At 42.0% G+C, this 11,275-nt stretch overlaps 2 protein-coding genes across 2 annotated transcripts; one reads left to right on the forward strand and one right to left on the reverse strand.

The window, feature by feature from the left end:
• Positions 1-82: 82 nt before the first annotated feature.
• Positions 83-4,578, reverse strand: polr2g (RNA polymerase II subunit G). The gene is made up of 9 exons (XM_053879437.1): positions 4,436-4,578; positions 2,845-2,977; positions 2,565-2,674; positions 2,196-2,355; positions 1,621-1,671; positions 1,481-1,546; positions 715-786; positions 357-390; positions 83-278 (listed from the first exon to the last, which is right to left on the reverse strand). Exons 2-9 carry the CDS (start codon positions 2,854-2,856, stop codon positions 265-267), a joined length of 519 nt encoding a protein of 172 aa, XP_053735412.1. The 5' UTR covers positions 2,857-2,977; positions 4,436-4,578; the 3' UTR covers positions 83-264.
• si:ch211-175m2.5 (uncharacterized protein LOC568697 homolog) lies at positions 4,062-6,662 on the forward strand. Its single transcript, XM_053879436.1, has 5 exons — positions 4,062-4,289; positions 4,355-4,501; positions 5,288-5,387; positions 5,600-5,730; positions 5,863-6,662. Exons 1-5 carry the CDS (start codon positions 4,236-4,238, stop codon positions 6,148-6,150), a joined length of 720 nt encoding a protein of 239 aa, XP_053735411.1. The 5' UTR covers positions 4,062-4,235; the 3' UTR covers positions 6,151-6,662.
• Positions 6,663-11,275: the final 4,613 nt, after the last annotated feature.

The following is an 11,275-nucleotide window of genomic DNA, read 5'->3' on the forward strand; positions in this document are numbered from 1 at the left end:
AGCCACATTTAGAAATCAAGTCAGAGCCAACACTTTATTCATTTCTTTATTAAAGGTCATGTATGACAAGAAATCCAGACTTACAAGCTCTTCAAGCAACCAAAATATCCCTGTTAAAAAAAAAAGTTTATTGGAGTTTAACACATGTAAATAAAACCATCCATGGCGAATATCACTTTTTCTGATCATAACGTCATAAACACAAATAAAAGTGAGCTGCAAAATAAAAGCACACATATAAAAATGCATATCCTCCCTGCAGAATCAGCTCACAAGACCTGAAACAAAACACACACACACATAAATAAATACATGACCGGTGCAAATGAAGGGACAGAACATGGTGCAACACTCACCCAGATAGTCATCCATGAGAGATCCAATAGCAAACTGCACAAAAGATGAGAGAAATGTTTGAATTTCAAAACTTTCAAGAGACGACACACAGTGAAACACAGTTTCATGCTTTTGACAAACACTATGTTGGTGTGAAAAAAGAAATCCAATCACTGTAGGTTTCTTTTTAACCAGATATCAACAAACAATTGTGTCAATAATTCCAAATTCTAAACAAAATAAACATAAATACTGAGCTGTACAGAAACATAAGTATGACCATATAAACACTGATACATATTAGTTTGTGTGTGTATATATATATCCTCTGTTCTCTGTATTACTTGTATAAATGAGATGCATAAATGAAATACGTACAATGTCATTTTTGTCCACTCTGGTTCCCACAATCTTTAGTCGGATCTCATCATCTTGCTGGATGACAATGTCCTGCGCAAGCAAACAACATTTCACTGCACTTTTAGTAGACGTTAAAATGCATTAGAAAATAGAGCTTAGCATTTTCTTTTGTTTGTTTTGCATGATAATGTTTTCACGTCAAAAACAGTGACACACAAATATGCCAGATCCTACAAAGTTTTCAGTCCTCATCTATTCTGTTAGACATGGAGGTTCAGTCAGCCTTCCAGTAATTCTGTTCATTTCTCACAGACTGAATCACCAATTTTTCTAGCCGGTATATGTGAAGCAATATTGCAGGATGTTCAGAATATCATGGGATTCTGCGGTCAGAGGGTATTTTCTTTACCTGATAGTATACACACAATGCTATTGGTATCCTGACATCTCACTGGCTCAGTGAAGAAGCCTCAATGATCATTTCGCCTTGTTCAGTTCATGTCCGTATGGTGCTCAGCCTTGTCTTGCCCTGCAGTGTTGTGTTTTTGTCTGCTAAACTGTGACAGGTAAGGGTTCTGGTTCTGTTACCTAGGCAACAGCACCATGTCAAGTGAAGTGAACTCATAATCATGACTTTTACGTTTTCCCCAATCAGAGGTGGCGGTGGAACAAAATTTCATATGCATAACACAGTTCATATCCTGAGCACTGTTTATGAACATTACCATTCTTACACCATGAAATAAACGTCACCAGTGCAGCTGAGAAGACCAGCTATAATTACCTCATCGACTGTCTTGTAACAGGGAGGGTTGGAATTGGGGTCGAATTCCATTTCAGATGGGATGGACTGCAATGAAACGTTTTCATGAGGTTACGATAGAGACAAAGCATCAAGCAATTCTGGCCAAAAAGAAGACTTACATGGCGAGAGATAAAGCAGGACATGGGACCAATTTCTGTGAAAAGTCCGACCTGTAAAAGAAGTCATTTGAGTTCTTTTTATATTTTTACAATTTATGACATTTTTCAATGTAATTATGAACCCGAAAACAAAAAGTCTATATCATGCACTAGTTTCTCAGAGCTGCAATGCATCAGACTGGAAGTCTCTGCAGAGGGTGGTGAGGACAGCGGAGAAAATCATTGGGACCCCGCTGCCTGCCATCCAGGATATAGCAGATGGTCGCTGCTTATCCTCATCCCCAGTATGCACTGTTCTGCCTCCTGCCATCCGGCAGACGGTTCTGTAGCATCTGACGTAGAACCACCAGATTCAGGAACATTTTCGTTCCTGGTGCTGTAGTATTTATCTGATACTTATTTATTTTGGACATTTAAGTTTTTTGCTTTTGGAAACCGCGGCCTCAGACCGAAATTTCGTTGCCATAATACAGCAATATGTTTTTGTGCAATGACAATAAAGAAAGTCTAAGTCTGAGAAGTTATAGGAATGTGTTGATTAAATGCACCTATCAAAACGAAGAATGGAACTGTACCTTATTAACCTGAGTCACCACAGCATCGACCACCTCCCCTTTAAAGGGGCGGAAGACGATAGCCTTGTACTTGACTGGATACAGGACGAAGCCCCGGCTCGGCTGGATCACACCCGCCCCGATGTTGTCAATGGTGGTGACTGCAATAACGAAACCATACCTGCAAGTGACACACATATCAAAATGGTCAGATCTACTTTGGAGGATGGGGAGGTCCAAAGAGGGGAAACAGCAGTCCAAAAGCTCTTGTCAACTTTGTGCAGAATATGGGCGATGAGCTCAACGCACCTTAAATATGGTCGCAGTATTCTCAAATATTAGGGATCGAACACAAATAACAGAACACAACCGGGGAACACAAGTACTCACTTGCCGGTGCAGGTCCCTTCGACTTCTGTGAACAGCTTCTGCTTCACCGTGTTCAGCAAGTTTGGACCAAAATACCTCGGATGTAATAAAATTTCATGCTCCAAAGAAATCTGGCGGCATAACAAGTCACAAATGCGTCGGTGGTTTAGAGTGAAGTAGTTCAGCAACATCGTGAAAAACACTCCGGATCTGAAGCTACGACACTGGATCGAGTCGGATCAGCGGCGCTCACACACCAAACGTCACGATATATGATGGTGATGATGTGAGATGTACTTACATGGTAAAACATATCTGAAGGTCTCCGTTGTCACAGTGCGCTCGTCCGATGTTTCTTCACTCAATGAATGGATGTTGTTCGCGCATTCGTTCCTTCTTCCGGTTCCGGTGAAGCGGCCGACAGACATATACATCTTTCATCAAGAACAAAGGAAAGGCTACTTTGAGTACAACAAAAATAAAGAAACAACACAGGTAACATTTTTGACAGTAGGGTTTTAATCAAAGTAAGGTATCACGAAGAACATTATATTGTCGCTGTTTCACATGCTGCAATCACTACAGCGCCCCCTTTTGATTTGGAGTGCGAACATCGAAATATTGACCTCTATTTATTGTTTCTTTATTTTCTTTATTTCCTACTGGTCATAATTATGTCAGTACGATATATATACAGACTGAACCGCAAATGTAATGCTCTAAAATAAAAAAAGTTTCCTGATAAATCCCCGGGTCATGTGTTTGTGAAACTGGACAAAAGTGTGATGAATAATCCGTTTGAGTGTTCCTCTGCTGTTGCAAGCGCTCTCGTGAAAAAAGGTTTTAACTAGTGCTGTCATTTTAACGCATTCATTCGATTAATTAATTATTGACTATTATTAATTATTTTAATGCATTAAAAATGTTAAATTAGCAATTAATTATGACTATCAACAGTGGTGAGCCAATGCTTGCGCATTTGAATTTTGGCCCATTGAAGGACCCGTAGAGGCGTGTTATACTTCTATAATTCATTTTTGAATTGCTATATTGAGCTTAAGTGCCTATTTGAGACAACCTAATTTCATTTCAGAATTGTATTTATTTAACTGAACCGCTGTATTTGTGTTACATTTTTTAAAACAGCCTTATTTTTTTGATTCAACTGTATTGCTGTTTGTTTTACATTTTTGATTAATGCACGTGGTCTAAACGGTTTGCGGATGTGCTTGACCTTTACTTTAGGATTTCATCTATGAAGTTCACAGTTCACCAATAAAAAAAATGGATCCCAAATCTTCGCTTCTTACTGTATTCAATCGATTTGTCATGCACTACAATTTTTTAATATCCTAGAACTCAAATTCTTTATCAGGAGACCTTTAGCAGATGTGACATAAAAATGCGATTAATTACAAAATCCTGTAATTATTATTTTATTAATTGTTTTAATCGACTGACAGCACTAGTTTTAACCTTTAATTTTCCCCTACAAGGTCTTCGCCGCCTGCTGGCAGAAATGTTTTGGGGCACACTTAGCCGCGCAGGGTTCATTCGACACCGGTCAACACACAGTTGACTGGTTTGATGTTTGTCTAATTCGCGACACAAGACGAGACCAAGTCCAGTGTTGGTCGACCGTCGTCACGCTGAAGACTCCTCTGCTGTCGAGCTTGCGACGCCGTGACTACGATGGCGAGGCGGTTGACCCTGACGTTGCTCCGCTGCCAGCTCTCCAGACTAAAGGCAGGTACATGACACTGACTGGCTCTCGAGCCTCACACGCAGCGGCTCCCGTTTGTCTCGGCTAGAGTTTGCCCGGGTCCGCGGTGGCTCCAGGTCCTGCTCGGCTTCTCTCCAGCGAGCCCCCGGGGGAGGACGTCAGTCGTTACCCGGTGCCGGACAAGAAGGACCTGCCCGCTGACATCGTGGAGGTCATGGAGGAGGTGGAGGAGAAGGTAACGTCTTATAACAAGCACAAGAAACTGACGCCAGGAAACAGTGTTCACGGTGAAATAGTGGTTTGTATTGCGTCAACACCTTCGTGTGCTACTCGGCTGTTTCCGGGTTCACTTTCTCTATAGCCGAGTCGAGACCCTATGGCGCCCCCTAGTGTTCAGTGATTCAAATAATCTATTCCGTATGACTTACTCTCTTCACTGTTATTGCCATATAAGAAGCATTTATGAGCGTCATTCTCCTCGTTGTTTATAGTAAATGAGAACAAGAGAGAGTTTGTTTTATATATTATGTATGCACCCTGTAGATAATGAAACTCATCACAAATGTTCTGAAAAATTACTGTACAATACAATTTTCCCAAATCTGTCAAACACTCACAGATTTAGTGAAATTGAATTTAAACTGTAGACAAATAATGATGTGATGCTGCAATGATACACTATTTAACTGTTCACGCCTCTCTGCAAAGTTCATTCTTGCAGAACCAGTTGTCAATTGTTCTGCAGGTTACAACTTGTGAGCCTGGCGTCATGCTGTGAAGTGATCATTTGGGGAAGGATTGGGAATGGATCTTGTTATTCACTTTTTTACTGTTCGTCGTGTGACTTTAGATTTTAATACTACTGGCTATGTCAGGAGAAGCATGTTGCCTACATTTGTACAAAAAAAATGCTGATAAAATACTTCAAAAATGACAAAAACATTGTTTACAAACCAGTGTGTTGATGTTTGCATCATGTCTTCATGTGAATGTATTTCAAAAAAAATGCCCAATTTCACAGGGAGGCTTTTTACCCAACGTCTTCAAAGCCCTCTCTCACCGACCCGCCGAGTTCAGAGCTTTCTTTGGCTACTACAACGAATTGATGAACAAAGAGACAGGTGAGAACCATGAGCTTGAGTTTGAGTATCACCGCTGAAGGCCACGGCGCGCTGGAGCCGTCGTGTTTTTCAGTGCAACTCAACAGCGACTAGTGGCCGCTGTTTCCAAGAACGCCGTGAACTAGATGGTGCCCTACATCTATTGTTTTTAAAGGCAAACACCGAGCAAAGAATGTGGTCAAAGCCTCAGAATTTCTGTGCATGTTTTGCAGGCAGATTAACTAAAGCTGACCGTGAGCTGATTGTCGTGGCCACCAGTGCCCACAACAGCTGTCTCTACTGTGTGGTGGCCCATGGTGCACTGCATCGCATCTATTCGAAGAAACCCAACCTCGCAGACCAGGTGATGGCACCTCCCTTCATTTCAACCACTCAACATACCTGCCTAAAACATGGATTTTCTGACTACTATAAATGTGTGTGGAAAACTTAAATGTTACGGTGCAGGTTAACAATGACATTGCTTTGTGCACAGGTTGTTGTTAACTACAAGAATGCAGATCTGGGACCTCGGGAGCGAGCGATCGTGGACTTTGCCATGGCGGTGTGTCGCTCAGACACCATCACAGAGAAGCATTTTGAGGCTCTCGAGGACGTGGGCTTGGACCGCGAGGACGCCTGGGACATCGCTGCCATCACTGCTTTCTTTGCCATGTCCAACCGACTCGCCCACCTCACTGACATGAGGCCCAACAAAGAGTTCTACAATCTGGGTCGCATTCCGCGAGTCAAGAACAAAGCCGAGGATGAAGGCGAGAAATGACTGCTGCCATTTCTGTTGTTCACCTCAAGAGAAATTACGCACTCAGAGATGGTTTTCCGAATTGAAACGAATCAAACTGATGATTATCAGGCAGATGAAGGAATAATTCATCTGTTTTCATAGTTTTTGTCGATGTTCGTGCCGAATGTCTGAGAGAAAGAAGCTGAGAATCAAAATGATCATGTGACAAAACATCACCTGTAGGTAGATGAGGATTATATTCACAATAATAAAGCTAAGTTTGAAACAAATATTTGGTGTTGATCCCTAAACAAAATGATGCTAAGTGAATGGGTTTTTTTTCTTGTTTGTTTATGAAATAAGTCAAACTTCAGTGAATGAGAGATTGTGGAGTCAAACTGAAATTCAGGTGAAATGTAGTCTATATATAGAATATGTAGATCTCATATTCTGATTTGTAAATCAGGAATTTGTCATGTTTAAAGAAGGAGACGACCTCAGGAGAGGCCAGACCATGTCTCACTGGTAATAACACACACATTTGTGACTCTATAAGTCTGTTAAAATGATCAAATTGAAAATCCATTTACAACCCAAACATGAAGAAGTGACAACGCCCGTTTGAAAAACTCAGCCACAATTGCAATAAAAGGCGCAAGGCTTTGCAGTTGTTCCAATTTATGTTGAGGAAACGCGAGATGCATATGTGATGTGACCAAAGCGTCACCAGATGACGCCACACCCTCATTCACTAACCCACTGCGTGGCGGTAAGGTACAATTATTCTGTCGTTATTTTCTTGTCAGTGAACGCAGAAACGGTGATTATAACTTATTTTTTATTTATTCTTATCGCCATCATAGCACCGGTGGGTTGATAGTAAGTATTTTGTTAGTGTCCGTTAATGAGTGACAGTCATTCATATATTGACCAAAACAAACAGTCGCAGTTCACAGCAGCCTGTGCTGCGTATTCACCAAGTCACGTGTTTGCTTTGTTCCTATTAAAGCCAGCCTTTGACCACCAGCCATTTCAGCCAGTCCCACCGTTCCTCCCAGGACCGACCTGTCGTCTGTCAGAAACCTGCTCATGCGCCGTCGGAGCTTCTCATTAAATACTCCGCTCCATGACCTCTGACCTCTCCCCACTTCAGAGGCAGACGCAGGGTGCTAATTCAAACATGACCTGCTCTTCATCCACCTGTAACGGAAATATTGTGCATAAAATAAGACTGACTCAAAACAAAAAGTAAAGCTGAGGAGAATAGTTTGAAAAAGCTCTTTTTTTTAAGAAAATGTGTCATATAATGACCCGAAAATATATGTACAATTAGAAAAAAAGAACAAAAAATATATGAATAAGTAGCCCGGATTACTCAGCATGTTGCATTAAACTAACATCATGTAAAAGAATCTGTCTTTTTTTTCCTCACCTAATGTGGGTGGGACGACCAAGCGGCGGGGTTAGTTTGACAGCTAAATGAGTCACAAACTCTTCTAATCCTGCCATCGTCCCGCATCTTCACACGGCCGACGCTTTCCCATAATCTCTCCGTCCACCAGTTCGAAGAGTGTCGCAGATTAGACCTTTTCAGACTGATAATCCAAATGCACATTCACTCAGATTACTTCGTGATGGTGGATTATGTGCCGTACACTTCATCTGTTATTCTCTGAGAGAGGTTGAGGCATGTGTTTGCAAAGCTCCTGGTCGTCTGCTGCAACATCACATCACTATCTACTTTCTAAAATAGGTTCCTCTCCTCTTTCCAGGTCAAATTAAGGCAAAAAAAATGGTGTCCTCAGCGTCTCACGCGCAGGGATTATTGATGACGGAATGACACGCTAGTGGCTGACAATAATACATTTCATATTATGGATTCACTTCAGCTCCTATTTTTGGTGTATAGAGACGTTTAATCTATCTATCTATCTATAACAAGCAGCGACTTCTCTGCAAATGAAGGTTTGATGAAGTACGTTGAGCCTGGTCTCACTCCTTCCGTACGAGAGGAGACTGCAAGACAAAAAAATATGGAGACAATTCCAGGCATCTGAAGAAATATTATGGGCTACAAAAGTCTGGAGGACACAGAAGATGGACAATAAATATGCACATAATCGACCTATCACCGAGAAGAAGAAAGAAATGAGTTTTGAAAATAGAAGAGCAGAGACAGCAGGGACAGAATGGGCTGCTATTCTCAAGTGTTTATTTTGCATTTACAAATGCAGCTTCTTCTCAAACTTGAAAAAGAGCCTCTGTTGGTGATGACGTCAAATGACAAGACACCTTTTTATTGAGGCATTCCACTTGTTCTCAGAACCCTGAAATTTGTGGGAACAGCCCCCAGTTGTAGGTTTATGTCGCCTAAGTCTAGGATTTTGAAGATGGAAAGTTGGAGGATCCTCACTACCCCGACGACACAAATTCAAGATGGCTTCTCCGAAAGTCCAGAGTCCTTTCCATCAGAGCGTGTTGCTGATACACATGATTCCACTTGGCCTGTGACAAGGTAGCTGTTTAAAAAAACGCAGCATCTGTTTAAAAAAGTCAAGTTTTACATTAGCATAGCATTTGGCATGTCGCGTGCCAACTGCAAACATCTTATCACATTAGCATTAGCTTAGCATATCTATTCACAAAAGCATATATTTAATAGTAATAAAATGTGCTTTAAATCACAACACAAAGTAGCATACCAGTAGGTAGCATGCTAGAGAGAACCCAGATCATGATAGTAACAACTAGCAAAAAAAGGCAACACATTATCTTTCAAAATCATTTTTAGAGATATTTTGAATACACGACTGCAATGTGTGTTCATAACCAAGCGTCTACATCGGTATTAAAACTAGTAATGTGTTGATACGTATCATGAAAGCGTCGCCTAACTTTCGGAGGCCACTAGATGGCGCTGCCTGAAGCATAATCTTTGGCTTTGAACAACTTTGTTTCAATGCGACCACACATCATTTTTAAACCGAAAGCCTCACCTTCTGAACTCATAAAACTCGGCCACTGTTTCATGAAACCTCATCAACCCATTGAACAGTCCAAACCCGTCAAATCCGAAACAAAAACAGACTTGGATGAACTTGTCAAAACAGAGATGTTTTAGTTGACCGAACAAACATTAAATTGGAGGTTACTGCATTGAAAAAAACCCAATGCAAACTGTTACAGTCTCAACACTCAACATCTCCACTCTGGAGCGGGAATGTCTCTCTATCTAACAATAGAAAAGCGGGAAAGTGAGGCTCTAGACTGAGGAGGCCCTCATGTCAATAGGAACCTGACACAGTTTCAAAAACACACTTCCTCAAACGGAGCGTCCGTTTCACTTTCTCGCAGCCTTCTCATGCTCTGTTGCTGGATGTTGAAGAGGAAAAAATAGATGGCAGGAAACATCACGCGTCTGTTCCCAGGAGAACCAAGGCAAATCAGACCAGCCCTGTGTTTTGGTTTGGTATGCAGGAGAGGACAAACAACGCATCACCTGGATGGGGCCGCGAGATGAGTTATCAGCGCAGGAGCAGAGATTGATGGATGGTGTGAGTCTTGGTGCTGCCAGCGGTGACGCGGCTCTCATTTGGCTGAATATTGGGGAGGTGGTGCGAACACCCCTCAGAGCCACCGGCTGAGATGAATCACGGCTTATTACGGTCATGAAAGTGTCACAACAGATGGGATTAACTGATTGTCGAAGTCGACGCAGCAATGCAGAAAACACAGTCACATGAAATCAACAAAGGTTTGTGTGTTGTTCTCCACACTTTATCCACCCCTCGCTTCCTGTGCACAAGGGTTGGATCCAGCTTCTGCAGTTCTCAGGTTTCTCTCCTGATATTCACTTGTTTAGTGGCGACTGCTGCTCACACTCTTCCCATCGTTTATCAGTAACATGAGGATTAATATCCCCAGAGCGGCGCATCTGCTTGGTCACTAACAGGCTGTGATGGAGTTTGACCTCAGGTCCAAGCAGCTGGTCTGACCACATGCAAAGGTGGTGATAAGTTGGTTAGCTTGCCCACGGGTCTCTTGAAACTGGAAAGGTGAGGCGCAAAAGTAAACAGCCAGCAGGCATTTTCACATGTTTCCGGACACCTAGAGTTTTCTTATTCCCCCTCTAAATAATATATCAAGGTCAGCAGGCGTGGATCAGCAACTTATTGGAACCTGCATCTCCACAACATAACTTTTTCATGGCTTTCCTCTCTTCCCTGCCGTGTCTGTGTCGGCTGGGATTTAAGAAATATCCATCGTACGAAGCCAGTTTACGTTTCGTACCAAACATAAATGTGGAAGTACAACCTCAAACCCGCCATCTTAAATCATGATCTTTAGTGGGCGTGGAACATTTTTAAAACAGCGCTAAGATTAAAAATATTAAGACAGCGTTGCCCTCTCAAACCCTCTGAACTCTGAAGTCTCTCAGCAGCAGAGACTGTGAAACCTGGCCTCACGCTGCACAGTGCATGTGTGAGACTGTTCATATTCAACGTGTTTTGCCACTTTCCAACAGCGTCAGAATCACACATCCCATCATGCCACACAACAACACACACAACAGGCGGCGACGTTTTGACTTGGTTTATCCGTCAGTTGTGGAGAAGCAGCGAAGACTGACACCTGAGATGAATCACGGCACTGCAGAGGTGGCTTCTGGTTCTGAACCATGTCTCTTCTTTTATCATTTTCATAAAGTATATCAACATGAAGTTTACATCCCTACACCCTACACTCACTGCACCACTAAACAATGTGGGGTACTACTGATCCAACCATCAAGTATAGACTCTGATTCATCCTGAATTAATGCCAAACTTGAGTTCTGCATCAGACAACTTTAAACTGGACCATAAGATCAGGAGGGTTCAGGAGGTGTGGCAAAGGGTTTTGGTGCTACCATCTGTGCTGTGAGGTGGTCACCTGCAGAAGAGGATTCACTATTTGTAGAAATGTGTAACAGTAAGAGGATACTCTGAGTTCTTTGTCCACTTACCGGAAATGCAGACTAACAATAAAAAAAGTGACCTGACAAAAGTCATTGTATTTCATGTAGAGCTCTGAGCTACTGCAGTAGCTGCAACTGTAAAACACATGACTTGACAAGACACTGAAAACTTGCAAAAACATGCTCACGCATCTGCCTTTAATATTA

The sequence above is a fragment of the Synchiropus splendidus genome, chromosome 11, assembly GCF_027744825.2.
Source record: "Synchiropus splendidus isolate RoL2022-P1 chromosome 11, RoL_Sspl_1.0, whole genome shotgun sequence".
Classification (NCBI taxonomy): domain Eukaryota; kingdom Metazoa; phylum Chordata; class Actinopteri; order Syngnathiformes; family Callionymidae; genus Synchiropus; species Synchiropus splendidus.

Bases quoted from the DNA above. Each gene is read 5' to 3' on its own strand.
- polr2g (XM_053879437.1), bottom strand. The intron at 1,672-2,195 runs GTACAGTTCCAT...CTTCTTTTACAG, and splicing joins TGGTGACTCAGGTTAATAAG to GTCGGACTTTTCACAGAAAT. The intron at 787-1,480 runs GTAATTATAGCT...TTGCTTGCGCAG, and splicing joins GTTACAAGACAGTCGATGAG to GACATTGTCATCCAGCAAGA.
- si:ch211-175m2.5 (XM_053879436.1), top strand. From the start codon at position 4,236: ATGGCGAGGCGGTTGACCCTGACGTTGCTCCGCTGCCAGCTCTCCAGA. The intron at 4,290-4,354 runs GCAGGTACATGA...TGTCTCGGCTAG, and splicing joins GCCAGCTCTCCAGACTAAAG to AGTTTGCCCGGGTCCGCGGT. The intron at 5,388-5,599 runs GTGAGAACCATG...CATGTTTTGCAG, and splicing joins ATTGATGAACAAAGAGACAG to GCAGATTAACTAAAGCTGAC.